Source organism: Hemicordylus capensis, chromosome 5, assembly GCF_027244095.1.
Source record: "Hemicordylus capensis ecotype Gifberg chromosome 5, rHemCap1.1.pri, whole genome shotgun sequence".
Lineage (NCBI taxonomy): Eukaryota > Metazoa > Chordata > Lepidosauria > Squamata > Cordylidae > Hemicordylus > Hemicordylus capensis.
This window is the reverse complement of record NC_069661.1, coordinates 179,465,631-179,493,140: the sequence shown is the minus strand read 5'-3', so window position 1 is coordinate 179,493,140 and position 27,510 is coordinate 179,465,631. Positions and strand designations below refer to the sequence as shown.

The 27,510-nt window shown below is 42.0% G+C and overlaps 2 protein-coding genes across 17 annotated transcripts in view; one reads left to right on the top strand and one right to left on the bottom strand.

Annotated features, from left to right (window-relative positions):
• The window catches only part of PPHLN1 (periphilin 1), a 116,027-nt gene that overhangs the window by 64,294 nt on the left and 24,223 nt on the right, over nucleotides 1-27,510 (bottom strand). For 8 of the 15 annotated variants that reach the window (XM_053252707.1, XM_053252695.1, XM_053252709.1 and 5 more), the window contains exon 1: nucleotides 3-134. The gene's annotated coding sequence lies outside the window, so the exon portion shown is untranslated. Of the gene's footprint in view, nucleotides 1-2; nucleotides 217-4,960; nucleotides 5,111-9,894; nucleotides 9,993-27,510 lie in introns of those variants that run through there. The other 7 variants (XM_053252700.1, XM_053252705.1, XM_053252698.1 and 4 more) reach the window with 3 other exon arrangements.
• Nucleotides 217-13,397, top strand: ZCRB1 (zinc finger CCHC-type and RNA binding motif containing 1). 2 transcript variants are annotated; one of them, XM_053252713.1, is made up of 8 exons: nucleotides 217-346; nucleotides 2,601-2,691; nucleotides 4,466-4,494; nucleotides 7,791-7,902; nucleotides 7,976-8,083; nucleotides 10,496-10,608; nucleotides 10,726-10,801; nucleotides 13,020-13,397. In XM_053252713.1, the coding sequence occupies exons 1-8, from the start codon at nucleotides 309-311 to the stop codon at nucleotides 13,146-13,148; spliced, it is 696 nt and encodes a 231-aa protein (XP_053108688.1). In that variant the 5' UTR covers nucleotides 217-308; the 3' UTR covers nucleotides 13,149-13,397. The 2 variants fall into 2 exon arrangements, with proteins under 2 accessions (XP_053108688.1, XP_053108689.1); XM_053252714.1 differs by lacking the exon at nucleotides 217-346 and adding an exon at nucleotides 362-545.

The following is a 27,510-nucleotide window of genomic DNA, read 5'->3' as shown; positions in this document are numbered from 1 at the left end:
ACCCGCCGTAAGTCAAAGCTACAACAGCCCCACGCTCGGCGCGCTGACCCGAGCTACTTCCGGCCCTTTGGAGGACGTCACGGGAAGTGCGTTAAAACTCACCCTTCCCTCTTCCCTCCATGCTGAAAGTAGTTACCATAGAGACTCTCTGCCACATTGTGTGCCAGTTATGGAACGGACACGCGCGGAGAGCGATACAAAGAAACAGGACAGGGCACCATAGGGATGTGATAGTAGAGCGCCTCTCCCCATTTAGTACCAGGCGCCGCCTGAGCAGCCCAAGGGAAAATGTCAAGCGGAAGCCGGAAATGAAGGCGATGTGTCGTTTGTCCTTTCCGACTCTATGGTATTTATCTCTACCCTCTCAGTTCCTAATATTGGGCTTGATGTGTACGTCGTCATCGGGAAAGCGCCAAGCTTGGGATGGAAACGTTGGCGTTTACTTGAAGCTCACAAGTGAGGCCGTCGTTTTAAAAGGGAAGGTGGGCGGCCCGGAAGAAGTTGACATGATGGTTTGGTCCGAGCCTGCCTGAGCGGCTGTTGTGGTTAGTAAAGCTTTGCTACGTTCCGTTTCCCTTCCTAGCTCTACTCAGAAGTGGAGATTAATGGCGCTTGCTCCCAAATAAGGAGATTTAAAGGAATTCTTTATAGTTGGTAATGGAATTACCGTTGTGGTGTATCTTCAGTGATTGTTCTGAGTTCCAGGACAAATACCCGGTTTCAAAGAACAGAGGTCCTCCTATCTCACAAACTTGTAGGACGCCGGTTATTTGAGTCGCCGCCGAGCTTGTAGAATACGAGTACTAGCGGTGATACAGAGGTTGCAATTCTGTGCACACATGCCTGGGAGTAAATCCTATTGCAATCAATGGGATCTCTGAAGGTGTATGCAGACTAGATCGAGCTGTAAATACGTTTTTGACAGAATGAGCAGGTGCGTCTACTAATTCACCTGCCCTACTGTTTAGGAGTCGAAAGAGATGCAGATCTATCTTGGTTGGGACTGGGGTTTAAATATTTAAATAACTGGTTAAAACAGGAAGAAATATATAACTATTAGACTGCAGTTATACCAGAACATCTATTGGCCCAGGTTCCAAACAATGGCATCTGTGGACAGAGCCGGATTATCCATTGGGCACAATAGACGCAGTGCCTAGGACCCACGAAGCTCCCATGGGCCTACTAAAAAGGTTTTGGGGTCTTCTTGCATGATTGTTTCCCTCACTTAGAAGCCACTGTGTGTTTATCTTTTCCCCACCTATATAAACCATGTGTGTTTGTGCATGTGTGAGATAAAGATCCCACCCCCCACTTGGAAGCCTTCATTTGTGTTCTGTTTGAAACTGTGAGAGAGGAAGAGATCCCCACATGCACACTTGAAACCTGTTTGTGTGTTTTTCTTCTCTTGTTTTTGCATGAGTGTGTGAGAGAGATTTTTAACTTTTTAAGAATGATTTTCCAAGCAGTACAATAAGGTACCAACAAGTATAAGCTAAAACTGTAAGAGTACAAGCTTGTAAGAAAAACTCTCCCTTTTCCATCCCACAATACACTTCCTTGTGAAGAAATAATGGATAATCCAACCCTGCAGATGACCATTCTGGCACATTAGATGTATTCTAGGACATATTAGGGGACCTATATATTGTACACAATGCAAATATTTATCTATGGATCTATCTTGGGGGGCTTACAATTATGAGAATGTCTAGAGCTTACAAAGACTTTAATCTGGCCCTGTCTGTGCAGTTATGTAGGTACAACAAAACAAAACACAGAGAGAGTGAGAGTCTTAGCATTAATTTGCAATGTTAGTTGTGTTGAAGCTTCATCTACTGTGTTATTTTTATAAAGATATAAGATGATTTTTTTTCAAGTGAACAATACAATATTGGTATCTTACACACATCTCCACAAACACATAAAAAGCCATCTCCCAAATGTATCTTTTCTCAGATGATATTACTGGACACACAAACATGCACACACAGGATCTCTGTCCTCTAAAGAAATGGAGCAGAAGGAAATTAACACCACATGTAGTCTGTTCTCCAAAGTCCAACAGACGTTTGTGTTGCCTTTTTGCATTTGCTTGTAGGATTTCACATTTGCTTGCTTACACTTAAATCAGTCTAAAGAGGTGTGTGACACAAACCTACACTGGTAAATTGAAGGTATGGACTTTTTCATCTCCTATAGTATAGTAATATCTACAGTAATAACTCCTTGCTCAAGAAGAGTGGACATGTGTTCAAGCCAGGATGTTAACCATTGCTTTTCCTTCTCCCTGCTTGCAGTAGCTTTTAAGATGATTGACTGGCTGGAGAATTGAATTTTTAGCTAGAGGTGGGTCTGGCCCAAATGGTCTGTCTTAACTATTGCCAGCTCTTCTCCCGATTGCTGCAGTTTCAAGGATGATAACTATTTGGCATTAATCAGCCTGAGCATGTAGTTGTCATGAACACCTAACTGAGAAAATCCAAAGCCTTTGTGGTTTGAATTTTAGGACATGACTATAGTTTATAAAACTGAACTTGATAACTAAAGTTGAGGCTAATTTTGGGAGACAACTAACAAACATTCTTGTCTGTTTCTAGGAAAAACATGAGTGGAGGCTTAGCACCCAGCAAAAGCACTGTTTATGTGTCCAATTTACCCTTTTCACTGACAAACAATGACCTATATAGGGTAAGAAAGTACATTTTTAAATTAAATATCACTGTTAAGTTTTATCTAGTTTTTTATGTACATAATCATTAAATATTGCAATGTTTTGTTTGTTTGTTTGATTTCTGTACCACCCTTCCAAAAGTGGCTCAGGGTGGTTCACATTAAAATAAAAACAACTAAAATAATTAACAGTTAAAATCAAACTAAAAACAATATAAAACCATTTACAATTAAAACATTTAAAACAGTTTTTAAAAACACTGGAAGGCCAGGCCAAACATAAAGGTTTTAAAGGCTCTTCTGAGGGCCAATAATGAACTCAGATTACAAATTTCTGCCAGGAGGGCATTCCACAGCCCAGGAGCAGTTACAGAGAAGGCCCACCTCTGAGTCGCCACCAGATGTATTGGTGGTAACTGAAGACAGACTCCCTCAGATGACCTTAATGTGTGGTGGGAATCATGCAGAAGAAGGCGCTCTCTAAGATAACTCGGACCTAAGCTGTTCAGGGCTTTAAAGTTAATAACAAGCACTTTGTATGTTGCTCGGAAACATATTGGCAGCTAGTGTAATTGTTTCAGAACAGGCATAATATGGTATCTCCAGGTTGCCCCAGAGACCAGTCTGGCTGCCGCATTTTCAACTAACTGAAGTTTCCGAACTACATACAAAGGCAGCCCCATATAGAGTGCATTGCCAGGAGGTTAGCAGCTGATGCACCACTGTTTTGAGGTTATCCTCTTCAAGGAATGGGTTCAGCTGTCTAATCAGCTGAAGCTGATAGAAAGCACTCCTGGCCATGGCCTCCACCTGAGATAACAGGGTGAGGCCTGGGTCCAGGAGTTCTCCCAAGCTGTGTACCTGCTCCTTCTGGGGGAGTGCAACCCTATCCAGCATAGGAGGATCTAATTCATCCCTCAGATTCTGAGCCCCTATAATGAGTACCTCTGTCTTGCCTGTATTCAGTTTCAATTTGTTATCTCTCATCCAGCCCATTACTGCCTGTAGGCAAGCATTTAGGGAATGAATGTCATTTCCTGATGATGATGAAAAGGAGAAGTAGATTTGGGTGTCATCAGCATACTCATATCACCCAGCACCATATCTTCTGATGACCTATCTTCTGATGACCTCATAGAGGTTTCATGTAGATATTAAAAAGCATTGGAGACAGTATGGAGCCTTGTTGGACTCCATACTGGAGCTCTTGTTTTTAAGAACAGTTTCCAAGTGACAACATCTGGAATCTACCTGAGAGATCCAGCAGGACTGTTCTTATGGGCTAGGAGCGGAACCACTGCAAAGCAGTGCTCCCTATCCCCAACACCCCCAGGCGATCCAGAAGAATACCATGGTATCGAACGCCGCCGAGAGATCCAGAAGAACCAGCAGAGTCACACTCCCTCTGTTGATTCCCTGGTAAAGGTCATCCATCAGGCCGGCCAAGGCTGTCTCAACCCCATAGCCAGCTCTAAAGCCACTTTGAAATGGATCTAGATAATGTTGTGCCGTGTTCCCTCTGAGGCATGCACATGTGTGCACACTCACAAGTTTTTTTTATGTCCGCTGAGTTAATTTTAGATCCCACTCAGGTTGAATCACTCCGAATGCATATATATGTGCACACACTGCCTTGATACTGCCAACCAGAACAAATCCTGTTTTGCGCACAGATGAAAAAGATTAGAGAGAACAATGGTTGCATCACATATTTCGACACTTGAAAAGCACCCTTTTCCATTTTTGTTATTGTACCCAACCAAGAGTTGATTTTTTATGTTTTTTATTTCAGATTTTTTCCAAGTATGGCAAAGTGGTTAAGTAAGTAAATATATAATCTTATTGCATATTTTTAATGTAGTATGTAATGGTTAAAATACTGTATCTGGGATAGCAAGGATACACGTTTGCATAGTGAATTGTCTGCTGCAGTACACGGCAGAATCATGTGTTCTTTTCTGCTGTTACAGAGATGGGTCTGTCCTTTAAAACCGTTTGTAGCTGGTGAAGAAAATGCCATTCCATCCCATGGTAGGGTAGATCATAGAAAGTCTTAGCTAAACTATCAAAGTAGCTGCTTGTGACCCGTATTTGTACACTAGAATTATTTGTGTTAGCCATATTTGATCCGTTCTGTTGGTAATATTTTATTACCATGTTGGTGGCATTGAGACAATAGCATGTGGGCAAGTAATGGTTGTATGCTTTATATTTCATGCTGGCTGTCTTGTAGTGTAACTTCCTGGAATCACTTCATTAGAACTAATTCTTATTTACTAATACTCACTCTTTGAAGCCTTATCTCTGTTTCCACCGGAGCATTTTGCTCTTTTTTGGCAGTAGATCTCTGCAACATACTGTTCAGCCAGTGCCCAGGTAGTGTGTGTCTTTCATATTCAAATATAAGTTACACAGGTGATGCTCCAGCCAACCTGTTCTGGAGAAGGCAGAGTGAATATTACCTATACATGGCTCATCTACATTAGGACTTCACATTTACACAAACAACAGGTTGATGTGTAATACAACTTTTCACACAATTCCAGTTATACTTTTAGTAGAAAATGTTCAGAATTGGTAAATAATTCAAATTCTTTCAAAAAGCAAAGATTCAAGCATTTCTCAGTTAAGATACTGAACCTTAATCCCTAGAATAACTACTTAAAAGAATCTTCGGTTACCATGGTTGGGAGACTTCTGTTCAATCTCAGAGAGATGGTGCCTGTCAAAGCTTACAGTCCTGGGCTAGATACACCAATGGCCTGGTTTGGTATAAGACAGATGCTTATAATATTTTTAAGATTATCCTTTCCTCTGCAGCTGCCTTTGCCTCCCAAAAGCTATGTTCTTGACAGCTGGGGGGCCCTCAGAGAGAAGGGGTAATAAAAAATTGACACTCTCCATTGCAACAGAAAGATCTGGCACATTAGCAAAAGGTTATTCTGGATGATAGATGACCACTGCAAATAGAGAAATTCAGCTGAAGACTCAATCTCTTCCTTCAAGATAAATTTACCAGTATTCAGTTGCAGCTATAATACGCATAGATCTCTAGGCAACTTCAAAACTGATAGGAAATGCCAGACAAACCATAGGAAGTATTTAATTTTTTAAAAAATCTTATATAAACTGAGGGAATATTTTACATGATAAACTCTATATTTGAAATGTTTACTCCTCCTTTTCTCCTAATTTCTAAGTGAAGAATCCTGTATTTATTTATTTAGTAGTACATTTATATACCGCCCCATACAAAAACATCCCTGGGCGGTTCACAATATAAAACAAGGTATACTCTTAAATACCTTGGACCCAAGCTGTTTAGGGTTTTATAGGTAATAACCAGCACTTTGTATTTGGCCTGGAAACTCATTCGCAGCCAGTGTAGTTCTTTTAAAGTGGATGTAATATGATCTCTGCAGGCAGCTTTGGAGACCAACCTGGCTGCTGCATTCTGCACCAACTGCAGTTTTCGAACTACATACAAAGGCAGCCCAACGTAGAGCACATTGCAGTAGTCACGCCTGGATGTTACCGGCATATGCACCACTGTTCTAAGGTCATTTATCTCCAGAAATAGATGTAGCTGGTGAATCAGCCGAAGCTGATAGAAAGCACTCCTGGCTACTGCCTCAACCTGAGAAATCAGGAAGAGGTTTGGGTCCAGAAGTACTCCCAGAGTACATTCCTGCTCTTTCCAGAGGTGTACAACGCTGTCCAGAACAGGCAGATCTAAACCACTTCCTAAGTCTCAACCTCCCACAATGAGTACCTCTGTCTTGCTTGGATTCAGCCTCAATTTGTTGTCCCTCATCCAGCCCATTACTGCCTCTAGGCAGGCATTTAGCAAAGTTAGTCCATTTCCTGATGAAGTTGACATGGAGAAATTGATTTGGGTGTCATCAGCATAGTGATAACACCTTGCACCAAATTCCCTGATGACCTTTCCCAATGTTTTCATGTAGATGTTAAAAAAGCATTGGAGACAGTATGGAGCTTTGTGGGACTCCATACCGGAGCTCTTATTTTTAAGAGCAGCAGTCTCCAATCGACAACATCTAGAAACTACCCAAGAGGGTAAGAGTGGAATCACTTCAAAGCCATGCCTCCCACTCCCAACCCCTTTAGGCACCCCAGAACGATACCATGGTCGATAGTATCTAAAGCCTCCAAGCGATCCATAATGATCAACTGAATAACATTCCCTGTCAATTCCTAATTGGAGATCATCCCCAGGGATGGGGAACCTTGGCACTCCAGCTGTTTTTGGACTACAACTCCCATAATCCCCAGCCACAGAGGCCAATAGCTAGGGATTATGGGAATTGTAGGCCAACATCTGCAGGAGTGCCAAGGTTCCCCATCCCTGATCCAGGCCAACCATGGCTGTCTCAACCCCATAGTCCATCCGAAAGCCAGTTTGAAATGGGTCCAGATAATCCACTTCCTCCAATACAGGCTGGAGCTGAGATGCCATCACTCCCTCGATCACCTTGCCCAACCATGGGACATTGGAGACAGGCCTATAATTGCCCAATTCTGAGTGATCCAGTGCAGAATCATTGCATCAAGAGTGTAAGCACACTTTTAGCTCTCTCTTCTTTATGTGAAGGAATGGAACCTTTGGGTCCAACTTATAATCCTTATCTGACTGGAGAGACTTCTGCAATCTGTTTTGATTCAACTGTTTTGTAGGCAGATGCAAATGTCATTTCTTAATTATTGCAGTTCAAGCTCAGGGTTGCAAGTTTATAACTTGCTTTTTAACACATGGCTTTCATACCTCACACTCACATAATGATTAGTCCTTATGCTTTTTCCCATCACTACTTCATGCTGTGCTTATTTTGAGGGCTTCCCTTTGGCTGGATTGTGTAATGAATGAACCAAATACATAATACTTCATTTTCCTATGTCTTAAAAAAATATTAACTGTTAATCTTGCCTTTATTTATTATAGAGTATGAATTGTACCTTTCCTTTTGTCAGTAGAGTTGGTATTCTAATAATTGTTATAGAGTAAAAGGCATTTACTAATGCTTAAAAGTACCAGTTTGTCATGAATAATATGTAAGAAAATGTTTTTCATTCATATTAGTAACTTACTTCTCTTTCAGAGTTACGATTATGAAGGACAGAGATACACGAAGGAGTAAAGGGGTTGCATTTATTTTGTTTTTGGATAAAGAATCTGCACAGAACTGTTCTCGGACACTTAACAATAAACAAGTAAGTGGCTTGTAGTGTTCTGAATAAACGTTGGGGACATTCAGAAAATTAAGACTGTGTTTTTCTCCTTTAGTTATTTGGAAGAGTAATAAAGGCAAGTATTGCTATTGACAATGGAAGAGCTGCAGAATTCATCCGCAGGCGAAACTACTATGACAAATCAAAATGTTATGAATGTGGGGTGAGTAACCTTACATTGATTTAGGTACAAAAGAAAAATAAGCAGGAGGAGAAATGTGTTAGAATTTTGTAATTTTGCAAGCACTAATGCAAAACTTGCAGTAGACTACCACAATGAATTGGAGGTTAAGGTTAGCAGTTGGAAGATAGCAATTACTCCTGCTAACTGAGCAAAGTTCTCATCTTTTAAACCTTTCAAAGTGGTGATTCTCTTATATTTATCAGGGAGAGAACAACCAGCCCTAACCAACCCCAGCACAGCACCCTTTCAGTGGCTGTTGCTGGTATCTGCCTTAGGTTTCTTCTTAGATTGTGAGCCTTTTGGGGACAGGGGACCATCTTATTTATGTATTTTTCCATGTAAGCCACTTTGAGAACTTTGGTTGAAGATTACATATTAGTAATAGCTGTATGTTATATGATAGATTTGGAAGAAAGAGGCTGTAGCCCATTTCATATAAATCTAATGGGCCATATAGCAGTGCTCAAAGGAGGTTGTGCAAATGGAATATTTTCTGTGAATATGCAGTCACTTTTCACATCCAATTCTCTTCCACTAGGTCTGAAACAGCCTTTCCATGAGTGGAATATGTTTTCCATTACTGGAAGTGAGTTTTTGTCCAAATCGGTGACTGAGATTCAGACTAAAGCTGAGCTGACATACCAGGGTTTTCTGTTGCATGAAGCAAGCTGAGATTCCCCCATCTGAAAACTATGCTCCTGAGAGTCCTCACAGCCCTCAGGCATATTGTTTGGGAGGCACAGGTAGCTGCAGAGGGAAGATAGGACTGCTGAAAACCATTGCCCAAACTCCAGACTTTGCAGCTAAAATCAATCGTGCTTGTTATACTGCCAGAATTCCAATTTTAGTCTCTTAAGAAATTCACAAATCTGTATCAGGCACCTGGCTTCATTGTGCTTCATAACAGTTCTTATGCCAAGGTTTGTTTGTATTGGTTGTGCATGGTTATATCCCACCTTTCTAATTCCAAAGAAAGCTCAAAGTGCCTTACATATTTAAAAGCATAATTCAAACTGAAAACAACTCTGAGCAATATAAAATCAATCAGTACAAACAAAAGCAGCCACAAGAGTAAAAGCTAGATAGCAAAAATGATCCTTAAGAAACTATCCATACTTCCAGCTGAACTCTCAGAATCGTTACTCAGCAAACCATTAAACAGCAACAGGCAAAATACCTGTCTAAACAAGCAAGTCTCCACCAAACAACAGAGCAAGATACACCTCCCAAGGCAGGACACTTCATAGTTTGGACATCACGAGTGAGAAGGCCTGATCCCTTGTTCTCTCCAGTCTTATCAGAGTCTCCTCAGCCAATCATAAAGGATCTTGTTGTGGCTGGGACATGTCACCACAGCCACATCTGTCCTCTCCAGAGTAGGGCATAATTGGTGCACTAACTGACACCTCAGAAGGATTCCTTGAGATTGTGGTCTGATGATCAAAACACACTGCCATGTTCAGGGCCACCACCAAGCAGCACACCTGATCCACTGAGAATGTTACTCCATCTAGAACAGGCTGAACTACAGTCACTGGATCAGCTGTCCTTCCTACCAGGAGCACCTCTGTTTTGCCTGAATCAAACTTCAGTACCACTTCAAGACTGAGAGGGAGAGAGCTGCATGCCATCAGCATATCCATGGCAACGAACTCTGAACAACTTCTGTCAGCAGTTTCATGTAGATGTTAAATAGCATGTGGCACAGAATAGAATCCCTTTGGGCCATCACAAATCTAATGCCAGGGCTATCGAGCAGTAGTTGTTCAACCCCACCTTCTGGAACTTACCTGTCAGGTAGGACTTGGGATGATTGTGTTAGAGTGCTCCCAGACAGGTGGTCCAGAAGGATACTGTGGTTAATAGTATCAAAAGCTGCTGAGAGAACCTGCAGAAGCAACAGGGACATTACCAGTGTATATCTACCATCAAGACTTGAGTCCTAAAACTATGCCAGGTTGAAATGACTGAAGATAATCAATTTCATTTTAAAAAACAAACAAACCTGGGCTTGAAACCACTCCATACTCTCAAACAACTCGCCCACAAATGGAAGACTAGATACTTCACATGTGCTACATGTTCACATGTGCTTTTCAGTCCAGGCTTCTTTTTTTGTACTTTGAGTTCCACAAATGCTTTATTGTCCCTTCCAAAGAATTTATGTAGAAACTCACTTTTTATGATATGAATTGGGGGGGCAACCTTAACCTGTACTTCATCTATGAATGTAGTATTAGTTGAATTGGCTCAATATTTTTATTTGAATATTGAGTCTCCAAGCTAGTGTACTTTTCTTTGATTCTGTTCAATATTTATTTGGCAAATTTCTATACCACCCCAAAATCATGTCTCTGGGCGGTTTAAGTAATATTTACTTCTCTTCTTAAGGAAACGGGGCACTTAAGTTATGCATGCCCTAAAAACATGCTAGGAGAACGTGAGCCACCAAAAAAGAAGGAAAAGAAGAGAAGGAAGAAAGTAGTTGAGCCAGAAGAAGAAATGTAAGTGCATTGATAAGCATGGAGCCTTTTTTTCTTTATTTTTTTAGGAGGCAGCTTAAGAATAAGATATATGTAAGGCTTTCCTTCCATTCTTTCTTTCTCCTTTATGGTGCACAGTGAGGAAGTGGAAGAAAGTGAAGATGAAGGAGAAGACCCTGCGCTCGATAGCCTCAGTCAAGCTATAGCGTTCCAGGTACTAAAACTGTACATTTTAATTGTACATAACTTTTGGCATTCTTTTTTCTTGAAGAAAAGATTCCCAGCTAGGTGCTGGGAATCAGAATTTGCAACAAATAATTCTTTTGCTTTTCTCTGTTAAGCAAAATCATTATTGCTATTTTCTGTTCCAATATTTTGTTCTTATCAGTGAGGGAGTTCTGTATACAGCCAGCACCCATCTGGATGTACTTCCCAAATCACAGCACAATGCTTGTCTAGTCACCATTGAACTGGCTAGATGTAACTGTTTATGTAGCTAGGGATGTGTGTCCCCATCTAGGACTGCCAGTTATTACATTCAACATATTGCCTGTTTCTAAGCTCCATTGATGTCTATGACTTTTCAAAAGTAATGAGAACTATAGCGCAGTCTGGTTTTGTATATGTGTTCGTGTGTTTTGGAATATATCTCCCCTGCCTATGTTGTGGGAGAAATCCCTGCAGTCAGATTTTAATGTTAGCTCTCAACAATCAACAGCCGGGAAGCGATCCTTACTCTTATTAAATGATGTGACTTTAAACTATTTGGTTGAATCCAGAGATTCCATTGTGCAAGTGTGGGAAGGAAGAATTACAAGTCCCGTCCTCCCACCCCCAGCTATATCTGCAGTTTATGAAAACAGCTCTAAAGGGCTGGGGAAACTATCTAGAGAACTTCTTTGAGAGGTTGGGGATGGGGGCAGCATATCAGTAACACATTTACATGAGTGTGATTGCTTTCCACTTTTAAATGGTAGATCTCTGGATCCAATTCACCCTTTTCAGGAAAGACTACTGGGAGCAGTGGCTCAATCTTTTTATATATATATATATATATATATATATATATATATATATATATATATATATATATACACACACACACACACACACACACACACACACACACACACACACACACAGAAGTAACTTTCAGATAAGAGTGGTTAGGATTGCAGCCTAAGTGATGCTCCATTTACTTGACATTTCTGACCTCCCTATTGCCTCTCTTTGCTATTTAATGTGGAAGTTGGTTCAGATAGCAAGTCAAAATATGTGTGCCCACACAGTTTCAAGCTTATGGAGATGCTGAGGTGATTCTGTCTGAATATCTATATGTCAACCAAACTAGGAGCCAAAATGAGGCTTTTACATAGAAACTAGCATAAAGAATACAGGGAATCTTGTACTATTAGTGGGCAAGAGCGCAGAGCATCTGTGCTTCTAGTTGGGCCCAGCCATCCCCCGCTGCCGCTGTCTCACCCCGGGGGGGCTAGGGCCAGGCCATCCTGCCTCCGCCTCGTCATCATCCTTGGGGCGGTGAGGCTTCACCCGCCGCCCATCCTCTCTCCCTCCTCCTCAGGTCGGTGCCTCTGCCTCACCCACTGCCCGTCATCCTCCCGCCGCCCATCATCCTCTCGCCCGCCACCCCAACTGCCTCCTGGTGTGCGCTCCTTCTTCCTGCTCTTGCACATGTTGCACCCTTTGGGCTCGACACTGGTCGCGGCTGCAGAGGAGGCGGAGCTTGCCACATCCCCACGCATCCCCTCTACAGGAATTAATTATAACAAGCCGACCCCTGCACAGAGCATCTGTGCACTCTTTGGGGCCAGCTACCTCTCTCCTCACCGCCCCAGTCTCTGGCCGGGCCGAGTGCCGTTCGAAAGGCACACTCAGGAGAATTAAATATATAGATTATTATATAGATAGGTAGATTCTGTTGCTGTTTGTTTTAGTTCTTTACGGTACTATTCACAGGGATTCATCTTGCACTGAAAACGGTATACTTTGACGTCAGAAGCAATTTTTCAATTTGATTCTTATTTTTGCATTTTTGATTTGAGCCAGTCCAGCAAAACTAAAATATCTCATTACTTATACATTTAATGGAGGTTGGAAGATGGACACCCTGATAGCAGGTGAATCTATTTAGTTCAAGGGGCTAGAGTGAGGTAAGGAAACTAAGGAGCCGCTTCAGTACTAATTTTTAGTAACTATAGTCCTTTCCTTCAACACTTTTTTATCTTTCAAAAGAGAGGATTAGCACAGAAAGGTGGGACTGGTGTGTTACTTGCTAGACATGCACATGTGGCCCAAATTGTCCCAGTGTAACCCCAAACAGATCAATGGCCTATCAATATATTTATGCCACAGGGCATGTATTACAGTTCTCCCTGCTTTCAGTCAGATTGTGTTATGCAACTATCTTGCAGCAAGCCAAAATTGAAGAAGAGCAGCAAAGATCAACACAGACTGCAGGAGGACCATCAACATCTGACTCGAGACGTCCCCGGATCAAAAAGAGTGCATATTTCAGTGATGAGGAAGAACTCAGTGATTAAATTATGTTTTATGTAAACTTGTAAAATGTAGACTTGTGTTCTATAAGCTTTGTTTTGCTGTTTAGACTTCTCTACTGTTGTATATAAAAATAATGGTAATTTGAGAACACCAAATATTTCTAATATGCCAGATGATTTTGTTTATCATCAAAAGTTCACTGTATTCATGATTATCATCTTGCTTTAAAATCAATTGCAGTGTTCTCATTTGATCCTCAAACATATTGATTAAAATGCTTTTTATTATAATTTACAGTCTTTTGTAAAGAGATTTTTAGAGCTGTAACGATTCTTACTCTTAAAAATAACATGAACGTAAGAAGCTGTCTTATACTGGCCTAGTTCAAGGTATACTAGGAAATAATGGTTGCTGCTACAAGAACAAGTGTCGGAGAACTTGGACTCACATGCTAACTTCTATGCTCTCCTACTTTCCCCATATGAGAAGAAGACATTTAAAATTTCCACTTGCAGTTTTCATTAAACTATGGTTTCCTTTTATGAATGAACTCTGGGAACTGTGGTTTATTCAAGCCACAGCTAGGTAACAGAACCTGACACTACAGTTTGATCCTAGTTTGTTTTATCTAATCAACCACAACTCCCAAGTCTGTATGGAAAGGATAGTCAGAACTTAACATTGAAGCTTTGAATCTCACAACTTGTGCACATTTTCATGCCCTTACTCCTTACTACAGCACCTAAAAGGCAATTTTTGAAGCTTAAGGAACCCTTGGCAATGAACTCTGCAGACGGTATCTCTATCCAGTTGGTTGGGATTCCCCTGTGACAAAATGGCCCTGACACCTCACCTCCCCCATGTGTTACATAGCAAAATGAGATTATAGCAGCTCTTCATCTAGCTACTCTATTTTGCTTTGTTGTCAGGGACCATAGGGAAGGTTCTTTAGTCTTCTATATTGTCTGCCCTTTCCTCCATCACCACCTTTCAGTCTTTATACTATATCTCTGAGTCTGTAGCCTTTATCTGAGAAGTTGACAGTAAATTCCTCCTATTATGTAGCCTCTGTTGCTCATGGCTACAGCAGGCAAAAGTGGGGAGGAAGTCCCGCCCCCCCCCCGTCAGTCACCTCACACCAGTCATCACAGTTACTGCACCATTCATCTAAAGTGGGTGGTGCTGTAAGTGTGATTGTGGTGAATCCATAAGCTGTAACCTGGTTGGATCCAGGTTGCAGCTCACAGATTCGCCATGACCATGTTTATGGTGCTGTCCCCTTCAGATGAACATTGCTGTAACTGTGATCGTTGGTGGGAGGAAGTGACTGACAGCCGGGAGGCAGGACTTCCCACTTTTACCCACTGTAACTGTGAGTACTCAAGGTGGTCATAATGTCTGAAGAAGGCTTTTGGGACATGATGCGCATGAACAAGATAGACCAATTGCTTTAAGAACCAAAAAGCTTTATTGAATAACTACTTAAAAATATTAGCTGATATAAAGGTGATGCAATATGCATGATGGATCTGTGACAATACTCTCTTGACCTTTATTGCGTAAAATTAAAACAAGTAAAACTGCAACAGAGAACAAATGCTTTAACGTCAACATGTCGGTCTCAGTGGTGGATGTTCCACTGTTTTAAATCTGCATTCTTATATATGAAACTCTTCCCCAATCAGTTCAAACACCTAGTTAACACATAGTGGGGGAGGGATCAAAAGCCAGCAACACACAGCTTTGCCTACTTAACACTAACAGAGAACAACACTAAGGGGAGGAGGGTAAGAAAGCAAACTTGGCTTTAAGTTTAAAATAAGCATAAGCTGTTAGTTAATTTCCTCCCAGCAATCTGAATACTGGAGTTACTGCAGTACTACAGTTCTTGTTTCTTAGTTCTGACTTAAGCAGTGATACTTATTCCACCAATTACTATTGTTATACTTTGTAACTTTTCTTTAATAATTCCCTAATCTTCATAAACCCCAACTTTTTGGGATGGGGCTATAGCTCAGTGGTAGAGCATATACCACTTTACATGATGAGGTTCTAGGTTCAGCCCCTGGCATCTATAGGTAGGGCTGCAAAAGACTCCTGCCTGAAACCTTGGAGAAGCTGCTGCCAGTCTGTAGAACAGGGATTCCCCCACCCCCACCCCATTTTTTTTAAAGCAAGTACAACCCTTCTGTTGCAAACTTTCAGCTCAGGTAGGTGTGAGTGAGTGAATTCACTTGCACATTTAAATAGAAGACGGGCTACTACAGTCACTGGTTTACAGCCAGATTAAGTTACTTATGAGTAAAGTAAAAGTAAAGTGCCATCAAGTCAGTGTCAACTCCTGGCGGCCACAGAGCCATGTGCTTTTCTTTGGTAGAATCTAGGAGGGATTTACCATTGCCATCTCCCGTGCAGTATGAGATGGTGCGTTTCAGCATCTTCCTCTATCACTGCTGCCTAATATAGGTGTTTCTGGAAACATACCAGCAGGGATTTGAACCAGCAACCTCTTGCTTCCTAGGCCAGTTACTTCCCTGCTGTGCCATTAGGTGGCTTTACTCATGAGTACTCCAACTGAAATTAATAGTAAATTTGTCCCATTAATTTTGATGATTGCTTATGAATAACATAATCTGGATGTAGCCAGCCAGTCAGGAGCAGAGATCTCCTCTTCTGCACTGGATACATGTCTGAGGACATGCTGGTTTCAAGCCGATGCTCCTTAAATGGAGAACAAATAGTGCAGCTTCAGTGTAGGGAGACCGAAGGGCTCCGATTACCCCTGGGAGCCCCTCAAGTATCCCTAGGGTTACTAATAATTCATGTTGGGAACCCCTGGTGTAGACAGTACTGAACTATATGGACCAATCTAGCAGATTCAGTAAGGCAACTTGCTCTTTTTTCTACTCCATTTCCCAACTGAACTCTGACTTAACTAGCAACCTCCCGCACCCCCAACAAAGATTGTTGGGGTTCAACAGGAGTTTCTCTGCCTATGTGCAGGGACCCCTTCTCTGTAAACCAACAATATATTTTATTTCCAAAACCACCTTAACAATTTAGTGGACTACAACACTTAAAAAAACAACAGCTATGTACATTTAACTGGATGACGGTCCATTTTGTCACACACCCCTTCCCTTGCAGCCAGCCATGCTATTGCCGAGGGTCCCTCAAATCCTTGAAAATAGCTTTCCAGGGGGCTGCAGCAAGGAATAGAGATAGAGAAAATGGCTTGCATCCGCACTCTTGTCCTAGCACTGCTCTGCATACTAAAACAAATATGTAATATCACTAAAGGTAGCCTCAGTACCAGAGGATCGGAAAGTAGCCAATGCAACACTGCTGGCTGACATCCATACTAACACAGGACTGCAACATACCTGTGTGTATAACAGGGAAAAGGCGATCTGCCAATATATACCTGAGATTACAGAACCTTCTGAGACATATTTTCAAGGGCTATGGAGAGCTGCAGAAGGAAGAGGGGACTGTTGAAAATCACGCCTTGCATGTGCAAAGTTTTAGTCTGGGGATAAGCTACTGATTTTTTAAAGGTTCCACAGTCATGTGGGAAATTGCAGGCCAATTATCTTACCATCTGTTCTGGGTGAATTCATAGAAAGTGTTATTGAAGATAAAATTGTCAAATATGTAAAGAGCAAGGCAGAGAGTAGGACTAAATATACAGTTCTCACAATGGAGGGAATTTAGAAGTTGAGTTCCTAAGGATTATTCATTCATTCATTCATTCATTCATTCCATTTATAAACTGTCCCATCCAGAGGCTCTGGGCGGTGTACAGGATCTGTTTTGAGGTTAGTGTTTAGCTTAATAAATGATCTGGAGTTAAAAGTGAGGTGGCTAAATTTGCAAACAATACCAAATTATTCAGGATATTGAAAACTCAAGCAGTCTGCAAAGCAATCCAAAAGAATTCCCTCAGGCTGTATGGGCAGCAAAGGGGCAAATGTAAATAAATGTAATGTGAGGCACACTGGGGGGGAAATCAGTTCACTGGTGGGGGTCTGAACTGGCAGTGACTGAAGGAAGAGATCTTGAGATCATGGTGGATAACAGAACATCAATCCAGTGTGTGGCCATTGTGGAAAAGGCAAATTCCATGTTTGGGTTTCTTAGGAAAAGAATTAAAAATAAAACTCTCTATATTGTAATGCTCTTATACAAAGCTATGGTGTGGTACTATTCTGGTCACCCTACCTACATTGTGCAGCTAGAAAAGGGCAATTAAAATCAGTAATGGAGCACTATCTCTGTAAGGCAGGGCTGCTCAACTTTGGCCCTTCTGCAGATGTTGGCCTACAACTCCCATAATCCCTGGCTATTGGCTACTCTGTCTGGGGATTATGGGAGTCATAGTCCAAAATCAGCTGGCAGGGCTAAATTGAGCAGGCCTCAATAAGGAAAGGTGAAAGTGGGGCTCTTTAGTTTTAGGGGGAAATCAGCTAATGGCATAATAGACATTTATAAAATACACATGGTGTGGAGAACGTTAGCATGTTTTTCTTCCTCCTAATACTAGAAACTTGGGAGTCAGCCAATTAAATTGGTTAACAGGAGAGTCAGAACAGACAGGAGGATATACTTCATATAGCACATAGTTAATGAATGGAATTTACTGCTGCAGAATGTGATCATGGCCACTAGTTTAGATGGCTTTAAAAGTATTAGACAAATTCACGGAGGACAAGCCTATCACTGGTTTACAGTCATAATGGCTATGCAGAATTGACATGTTTCAGAGGCAGGTTACCTCTTAATACTAGTTCCTGGGGGACAACTGCAGGGATTTGCCTTCAAGATCTGAATGCAGGTTTCCCAGAGGCAGGTTTCCCAGAGGCTTGATGAGCAATCTGCATTTTCTAACAAATGGGGTGTACAATTTGGAGGAGGCGTGGCCAAGCAACCTGGGAGGTATGACATACAGTTCTGATTACAAACATCACAAATGGAAAGTAAATGAAGTGCATACAGAACATGTTATTCCAGACTCCCAAAGCAGATGAGCCAAACTCATACCTCCAACGTGTTGCAGATGAAAACAGGAATACACTCACAACAACTAATTTTCATACAGCCCAAGTCTCCCAGCCACGATTACACATTCTTAATGGGAGTGTCAGGTTTGTATGCAGAAGGTCCCAGGTTCTATTCTCCATCAAGTCTAGGCAGGACTGGGAGCCACTGCCAGTCAGTGTAAACAGTACTGAGCTAGATGGACCAAGGGTCTAACTCAGTGTTGGGATGCCATGTTACCTGGTAGCTTGGGTGGCCCTGTGGAGGCTGGAGAAGGGCGTGGCATCCCTCCTCTGAGGTGTTTGTTCCCTTTAGGGGGCAGCGGGGATGAGAAGGGCCCAGGCTGGTCAGATCCCAGTGGGGTTGAGAGAACAAGGCAGGGAGAGCTGCAGGAAACAGCTCTAGGCAAACGGCTAGGTTGGGTGTGACAGAAAACAGGAAGCAAGGTCCAGAAGGGGCTGGGGCTGGAAGTAGGCTTTAAGCCCTGTCAGCTCTGCATTGGGGTATTTAACGACAAGGTAGCTGATGATGAGGGGCTGCTTCTGAGTATAGGAGCCAGGAGTACTCCAGGAGAGGGAACTGGCTGAATGCAGCAAGCTAGGGGTGTGCAAGGCTCCGAGCCGGTCCGGCGGTTCAGCATGGAGGGGGGTTGTAGCTTTAAGGGCAGGGGGTGGTACTTCCCCCCCCCGCCGCTCTTCCCCCTCCGGCGCTGTGGTTTTAGACAAAGATTCTGGGGCGGCAGCGTTCCTCCCTGCCACCCCTGGCCCCGTCGTTAGCCTGCAAGTGCCAAAGTAAAGATCACGCATGCGCCCGTTCTGCCGCGCGTGTGCACCCGACGCTGCCGTGGCGCGCGCGCTCCACAGACGTCACACGTCAACGTGTGACGTCAGCGGAGCGCGCACGCGGTGGCAGCAGGTGCGCACACGCGGCAGAACGGGCGCATGCGTGATCTTTACTTCGGCACTTGCAGGCTAACGACGGGGCCAGGGGTGGCAGGGAGGAACGCTGCTGCCCCAGAATCTTTGTCTAAAACCACAGCGCCGGAGGGGGAAGAGCGGCGGGGGGGGGAGTACCACCCCCCGCCCTTAAAGCTACAACCCCCCTCCATGCTGAACCGCCGGACCGGCTCGGAACCGGACCGGTTCGGAGGCCTCCAGCATGGCCTCCGAACCGGTTCGGGCACATCCCTACAGCAAGCCAGGAGGAGGACTCAGGTGACAAGCTAACCTTTTTCCCTGGCTGTTCCTGAGGCTGACCTTTTGGGGGTTGCTCCAGTCATTCTGGAGTTTAAGAAGGGCTAGGAGCCCACCTCGTCCCCTGGGAGTCTGACACTCAGTATAAGGCAGCTTCCTATGTGCCCATGAAAATTAGATTTTCACCCGCTATATGCTGTGCACTACATAGTGTGTTAATGTTCTGCATCTGTTTATGTGCAAGAACACTTGAGATATGATGCAAAATCATATGCAGTCATTTTATACTGAGTTAAATCATTGGTTATCTGTCTTCACATAGACAAGAGCACCCAGCAATGGGGGAATCCCCCAATGCACCACTCTCCAGCATTGTAGAATGCCAGAGGACTTCCTCCTCCAGCTCCCGGCTCTGCCACTGATCACGGTGGATCTTGTGTGCCATGTGACCAGCAGAGCCCTCAAGGAAACTGTCGCCAAGTGCGGAGAGGCAGGTAGAACCCTGCCTCCCCACCAGCCCTCCCTGTCTTCGGGTAAGTTGGTTGTGAGAACCAACCCTGGTGTCTACACCAGGGCTGCTCAACTTCGGCCCTTCTGCAGATGTTGGCTTACAATTCCCATAATCCCTAGCTATTGGCCACTGTGCCTGGGGATTATGGGAGTTGTAGGCCAAAAACAGCTGGGGAGCCTAAGTTGAGTATGCCTGGTCTATACTGACTGACTGACCAGTGTAGGCCTGGTCTACACTGACTGTCTACAATGGTAGACAGCTCTCCAACATGGCTCTTTTCCTCAGTCCTAGCTGGAGATGTCAAGGATTGAATCTCTGCCCTGCAGCATGGATCTACAGCCCTTTTGCCCTGAACAACAAAATCTCGTATTGGTCCTACATTTCTTCCAGTACTAAATGTTTACAAATTCTGGCTGACTCTGTGGTGCATTCTTGGCAGCCATATTTTGCACATGTACTACTTTTTACTGAAACAAGTTGAAGTCAGTAAACCAGCAAGCAAAGAGGTATAGCAATTAGGTCAACAGGATGAGATAAAAGCATATATGAAAGGCTTAGTCCCTGGTGAGACTACAGAGGTCATACTAGCTTGAAGCAATTCCTGAGACATCAATGTTGGAATCTTTCTGTCTGATTAATATGTTGATTCCTCAGGAGAGTTTCAGATCAAATGTGTCTCCAAGGTTATGAGCCCATCAAAGGCAGCCTTTAGGAAGTGTGGAGTAGAGAGGAATCCTGCATTGCAGCGAACCAATCCCCAGTAGTGCATTCTTATCAGTATGCAGTTTAAGGAAATTAGAGGACATCGAAGTATAGATATCATAGCAACAGAGAGTGGGTATGTTGCAGGCAGTCACATGGTTTCCTGGCACTGTGGTCTACTTTATTACCATTCATAAGGCAGTTGATAAAAAGATTTAGTTCTCAGTTCTGCAATCTGCTCAACACTTTGGAACAATCTGACAGTATAAGGAAACTTCATAAATTCAGTGCTGTTCCTAACATGGGATAAGTATTGTGTGCAAGGAAAAACCAAGGTTCAAAGAACCATGGAACTAATTCTGCAGTCTCAACAATTATTGTTGTTGTTGTTGTTTGTTGTTGTTTACACAGTCAAGACAGGTGTTATTGACTGGTTTGTTTTATCCAGACATCGAGTCCTTCCCAAGGATCTGGGATGGCTGAATTTTATTATCAATATTGTTGCTGTTATTATTATAGATATCGTCACAGAATATAGGCTGTTCCCAGTTCCCATCTCTGCTACCTTATCATGCCTTTGTTTGTAGTCAGTCTGTGCGATCTTTTTACAACAGCTGATTAGGTGGTCCACTGTTTCATCTGCTTCCTTACAAAGGTGGCACATGCTGTTTGTTGTGGATTTTTTGACTTTTGCTCTTATTGCATTTGTTCTTAGTGCCTGTTCTTGTGCAGCCAGTATTAAACCCTCTGTTTCTTTCTTCAAGTTGCCATTCTTAAGCCATTGCCAGGTCTTGGTGAAGTTTGATTTTCCAGTTATTTTGTGCAAATATTGACCATGCAGTGGCTTATTTTTCCATTTTTCTGCTTGGTTCTTGACTTGTTCTCTCTTGTAGGCCTGCTTTGTTTCATTGGTGTTGAATAGTTTCTCAATACTGACCATTTGAAGTGCATCTTCTTCACTGTCCTTGATATATTCTTCAAGGCCTCTTTTCTCCTCCTCTTTGTTATTTTTCCTCTGTTCATTGTTAATGCAGCACACTTGTCTAGTCTAAACTCCATTGCTATATCACTACTGAATATACAGACAGTGTTTAGCAGTGCTTCAATTTCTGATTGGGACTTTCCATACAACTCCAAATCGTCCACATAGAGCAGATGGTTTATTTTACTTATCATCATCATCATCTATTTGATTTCTATATCGCCGCCCCAAAAATGGTTCAGGGCAGTTTACACAGAGAAATAATAAATAAATAAGATGGATCCCTGTCCCCAAAGGGCTCACAATCTAAAAGAAATATAAGCTAGACATCAGCAACAGTCACTGGAGATTCAACTAAGCTTTGAACTTCTGTTTTTTTAAAATAACAGCTGTCCATTCATTCATTCTTTCAATTTCTATACCACCCTTCCAAAAATTGGCTCGGGGTGGTTTACACAGAGAAATAACAAACAAATAAGATGGAACCCTGTCCCCAAGGGGCTCACAATCTAAAAAGAAACATAAGATAGACACCAGCAACAATCACTGGAGGTACTGTGCTGGGGGTGGTTATGCTTGACAAATTATTTGGAAAATTATGCTTGACAAATTATTTGGAAAATTATGCTTGACAAATTATTTGGAAAATTATGCTTGACAAATTATTTGGAAACTGAGGGACATTTCCAAAGCAATTTTCAATATGGCATTGGGTTCTTTTGTTCAAAGGGGGAACTAAAACAGTTGCACTGGGTATTAAAAGTAGCTATTTGGAACACAGTGAGAATCACCAGATAAGAGGTTCATGTGGATCTGATTAGCTTTTGTCCACAGATCCCATACATAGAATTGTAAATGGACATGGTGTAATAGCTAGACTCTAGATATCTACAGCTTGGACATTATCATAACTTTTTAAAAAGTTTTCTATTTGAACATTGAACTGAGGTGAAATACTTTGTTATTTGGAGATGCAAACCTAAGCATGGGAGTTACTCCCAGGTAAGTGTGCATAGAATTGCAGCCTTCCTCTGCTATCTTTGTGTTCTCTCTTTTCCTAGAGCACAGTAACTGCAGTTTTGTGACATAAAACCTATGTATCTGGACCAAATTCACTAAGATGATTAAGAATATACTCAGTTGCTATTATCTGATTCTGAATCATTTGTGAGGAGAGACTAATGAATCATGTAAGATGGCATTCTCTGGAGTAGCTGATGAGAAGATGCATATCGTTAGGTTGATCAGAGAGGTCAATGAACTAAATTTACTATGTCTAGACACAGGCCTTTAGACAACTCTATAATACCAGGGTTCCTGTTTCCAGTTTTTACATATTTTAAATCAGTTGTTTAGTTAATTTAAAGATAAGAGTATCAAGTTATAGATCAATGACTAAGTGGTTGTTTTACTTTTGAATCTTTAACTATCTACCCCCAGCACAGTACCTCCAGTGACTGTTGCTGGTTTCTGTCTTATGTTTCTTTTTAGATTGTGAGCCCTTTGGGGACAGGGGTCAATCTTATTTATTTATTATTTCTCTGTGTAAACTGCCCTGAGTCATTTCTGGAAGGGCAGTATAGAAATCAAATGAATGAATGAATGAATGAATAAATAAATAAATAAAAGTGGGATATAATTTTTCAGAATACATAATAAATGAGACATTTGTGGTGCAGTTCTCTTGTGCAAGTTGTTTCCTGTTTTCTTCCTATTTCATGGTCTCTCATAATGCCTTCTATGTCTTTATTGCAACTTCAGCCCTCTTCAGATGTTCAGTGTGTTGAGAATGGTCATGGGTAGGAAATAACAGAAGCATGAAGTCCAACAGCCCCCTCCCTCTGTGTGTGTGTGTGTGTGTGTGTGTGTGTGTATTTACATTTGTGTTTGGCTATTTCTTCATTTCTCTTGGTTGAATTATTCACTATTAATTTTGCCTCCCCCTTCAATGTTTACCCTACTTTCCTTAAGGAAAGTAAGCTTATGACTGAGATCATCCAGCTCTGTGTGTCTCCGTCTGTCTGCCTGTCCATAAGTGTTTGTGTACCCTGCTACCAACTTCGCAATGCCTGGACTGAATTGAACCAAATTTGGTACAGTCATAGGGACACATAGGGACACCTCAAAGGCATAGCTTGTGATTATGTCATCCATCCCAATTCAAGATGGTGGATACATGAACATTTGCGGTTGAAGTGAGCTAACTTGTGAAGATGGTAATTATCAATTAAGATTATCGTGAAATGGAAGTAAGCAGTTTAGTCCTTACCAGAACTTCTTGTTTAAGTATTGTTTTCTCTTTTGTTTTAAGTACAGCAGCCGCTCTCACTGCAGCCACCTCCTAGCAACGGCCAGCAATAGTAATGTTTCCCTCCAACATGGGTCTGTGGAATTGTAGAAAAATGGCAGCCACTAAAAAAGCATGGTTGCACCCACTGTGGTTGCTGTTTTTCACTCTGCAAGACTTGGATCTATGCAAAATCCAAGGCACTGTGCTGGAGAACACAGCAGCCACTAGGATCTTGCTAGGAAGGGAAAGCTGATGTTCTTTTTACACTTTTAAAACAATGTAAATGTTAAAAGCCCTCCACTTGGCCATGTTACAAGCCCACCCACCTCCTGTTCTGAAAATGAAATATATGCAGTTTGTTCTCATTCATTACTCTTGGCATTCATTTGATTAGAGAGTGGCCCCATTTGACATGTATTTGAATGAAAAATAGACTACACTTGGTTCTAGCTTTCATTTCCCCCCAAACAAATGTATACTCATACATTGTAGTGAGCACATCTAGGAACACATGGTCAGACTTGTCAGCACCACACTCCCACTGCCAGCCTACCCCACATTTGCTCCCTACATTGCCTGAGCAGCCCGTTTTCTCCATACACAGGTTTGCTTCCATGACCCTCTTTGATTCACTTACACTTCACCTATTCTTTGCCTCTTCACCTTTTTCAAATATCCTGTAGGGAACTTAACTGATTAGGCATACACAATTGACACACAATTCCTGACTATAGTATCTGAGATAACAATTTTTGAACAAATATTTATCACAAATTGTCAAAAAGCCTACATCAACCTTCCGTTTACATCTCCTCTTGGTTTAACTTTGCAATGAAGGAGGCTCGGCTGTCGTGCATGCGGGACAGGGCCTTCTCTGTTGCTGCCCCCAGACTCTGGAACGCTCTCCCAGTGGCTATTTGCTCCTCAGCCTCTATCACAGCTTTTAGAAACCATGTTAAATCGTGGCTTTTTACCCTGGCTTTAATATGATTGTCACTGTTGCCGCTCCTTGTACTTTGTATTGCTTTTATGCTTGTGTTTTAAATTTTTAATCAGATTTGTTTTATATTTTTAGCTTAATATTTTAATTGTGTCTTTTTTACAATCTTGTTTTTAGGTTTTGCTGTAAACCACCTTGGGATTGTTTTAATGAAAGGCAGTATATAAATTTAACAATCAATCAATCAATCAATCAATCAATAAGCAAGCAACGATTGCTATCAACTGAGAAAAGTCATATTTCTTATCTTCTGTCCTTTCTTGAACATTTTAATTTGCTTAAATATGTACACTCAGGTGTTTTTTTTAACCTCAGCTTTTGTTTAAGCCTCATTCTGTATCTTTTTTTCACAAAGCACTCAATATTTAATCCAAACTTTCAAAGAACTAGTCCATCCCCATTTGAACTCCTGCATAATATTGGAGGTGGCTGTGGTAATATTCTTCCTAAGAAATGAGGACACAACCTGGCTGACAGGGGAGCGAGATAAATTTTTGAAAAGAGACTCTTAGCCAGGTACACCCTTAACTCCCTCTGGGTTTCTGGGATTCTCCTGAGGGAATATAAATTCATTCTCATTTTTACTTAAATGCAGAGCACCCTGACATTGTCTTTTTAGTCCCTGCACTCTGCTATAGCTTAAATTCATTTATGATATTTTAATCCAACTTTCTGCAAGGAACTCAGAGCAGAATTTATGGTGTCCCCCACCCCTGCCAATTTACTCTTACAACAGGTAGATTAGGGCACCCAATGAGCTTCATGAATGAACAGGAACCTGAACCCAGGTCTCCCTGGGTTCTCCCAGGTCTGACAATCTAAACTCCACACCATGCTGCCTCTAGGTCTCTTTCCCCAAGAAATCTCTTGGGAAGAAGTATATTTCTTCTCTGGTCTTGGCCATCAACCAATCCAGTTGAACACCTTAAACAGATTTGCAGACCTATCTTATGCATATTTACTCAGAAGTAACTCCTACTGTGTTAAGTGATGCTTACTCTTAGGGAAGTGTACATAAGATTGCAGTCTTCCTCGTTACAGAGTAGAAGCAAGAGAGAACCTGGATCCAAAAAGCTTAAAAATATGAGCCAGTCAACCTTTGAAGAGCTCTGTTTTTGTTCTTGATTTTGTTTTTGCTGAATTTTGCAGAGGTTGATCCTGTTCTCATCTTTGTTCCCAAGAACCACCTGACTCCCTATGAAATTGCCTGCCCTCTGAGGTCATCTCGGGAGGTTCTGCTTTGGGTTTGTCCAACAGTGGAGGTCAGCTGGCAGTGACTATGTTGATCCCATAGAGAGAAAGAAGTTTATATTTAGATATCTTGATTGTTTTATAATGACCTTGGATATGTTTTTCTTGCAAAAGATAAATAAGCTGTTATTAAAGAATAAGTCAAATTTACCCAATGTTGAGAAGCTGTGGAATGAAGTTAGGATAATATGATAAATCTTGAACATATGCAAATGTATTCAACTGTGCACTGCTGATGGGCTAAGCAACATGAGTAGGTTTGTATGGATTATTGTTGTTATTGTGAATTTTCAGTGGTTTAGGAAAGTCTCATTGACACAAATCCCACTGACGTTTGGGACTGTAATTTCACACAGATTTACAAGTTAATGGCACTTGTAGCAGGTAGTGGATTTAAGCCCAGCCTTTGTCTCAAGGCAAGCCCACATGGGGGAAATAAAAATGCTGAATCATTCCCTCCATGTTTGCTCAACAAAGGCTGTTGCTTTATAACTTAACCATTTCTTGGTAGACATATCACTGCCACCACGCCCAGTTTTCAACAGATTTTAATTCCTCCCTGGTGTGGGCGAAATTCCAGGGAAACTCTCCTTTGTTTACCAAATACAAAACCCCCTCCACGTGCAGCTCCCACGTGGTGAGAAAACTTGTTAGGTTGCTGAACAATTAACATTGAGGCATGTTTGCACCAGAGTAAAACCACTTTTTCCTGAGTTAAAAATCCATCCAGAGGCAGGAAAAGTCCAAAGAACAAAACAAGAAAAACTTTATTCAAAATAAGACAGACTGCTTCAGTCTGAGGCTCTCTCAGCTTTAAGTTACAGGTAAAGAACATTCAGTAACTACAAGAATACTTCAGAAAGCACCCTCAGATGATATTGGGGTGGCACAATTTAAAAATTGTGGTAACCCAGTTGCATAGAACATAAATGCAAGAAAATACAAAAAGCCCCCTTGAAAGTTTACAGAGACGTTTACAATGCCCTAGTTGGAAAAGAGCATTGGCTCAGTTTGCCTTGATTTGTGCAATAAGCCATTTGTAAGGATCTGCATAGCACAAAAAGAAAGAAATCTAACTCGCTCTAACAAACTGTTCCCTCGCTAAACCCTTCAGAAGCCCAAAAGTCCGGGCTTCCTTCCCCCTTGAAACTCACCCCAAACTTCAGGAGAGGTTTCAAGCTTCCTGTAATCCTGTCTCTGAAGGATTTGCAGATGTCCTTCCATGAGAGAATTCTTCAGGGTAGCTTTTGATTATGAGGCAGAAAAAGCTCCATTGCTGCGGCTCACTCAGCCTTCCACCCATCCTCTCTCATATCCCTCCCAGCTCTTTCTGAGAATGAAGACAGCCTTCACTTCCTGCCACCAGGCCCTCTAGGTCTTGGCCACTGTGTGTTGAGTGGCTGATCCCCAGAGGTCACTGCCTCTCAGTCAGGACAG

Bases quoted from the DNA above. Each gene is read 5' to 3' on its own strand.
- ZCRB1 (XM_053252713.1), top strand. From the start codon at position 309: ATGAAGGCGATGTGTCGTTTGTCCTTTCCGACTCTATG. The intron at 7,903-7,975 runs GTAAGTGGCTTG...TTTCTCCTTTAG, and splicing joins GGACACTTAACAATAAACAA to TTATTTGGAAGAGTAATAAA. The intron at 8,084-10,495 runs GTGAGTAACCTT...TCTCTTCTTAAG, and splicing joins CAAAATGTTATGAATGTGGG to GAAACGGGGCACTTAAGTTA.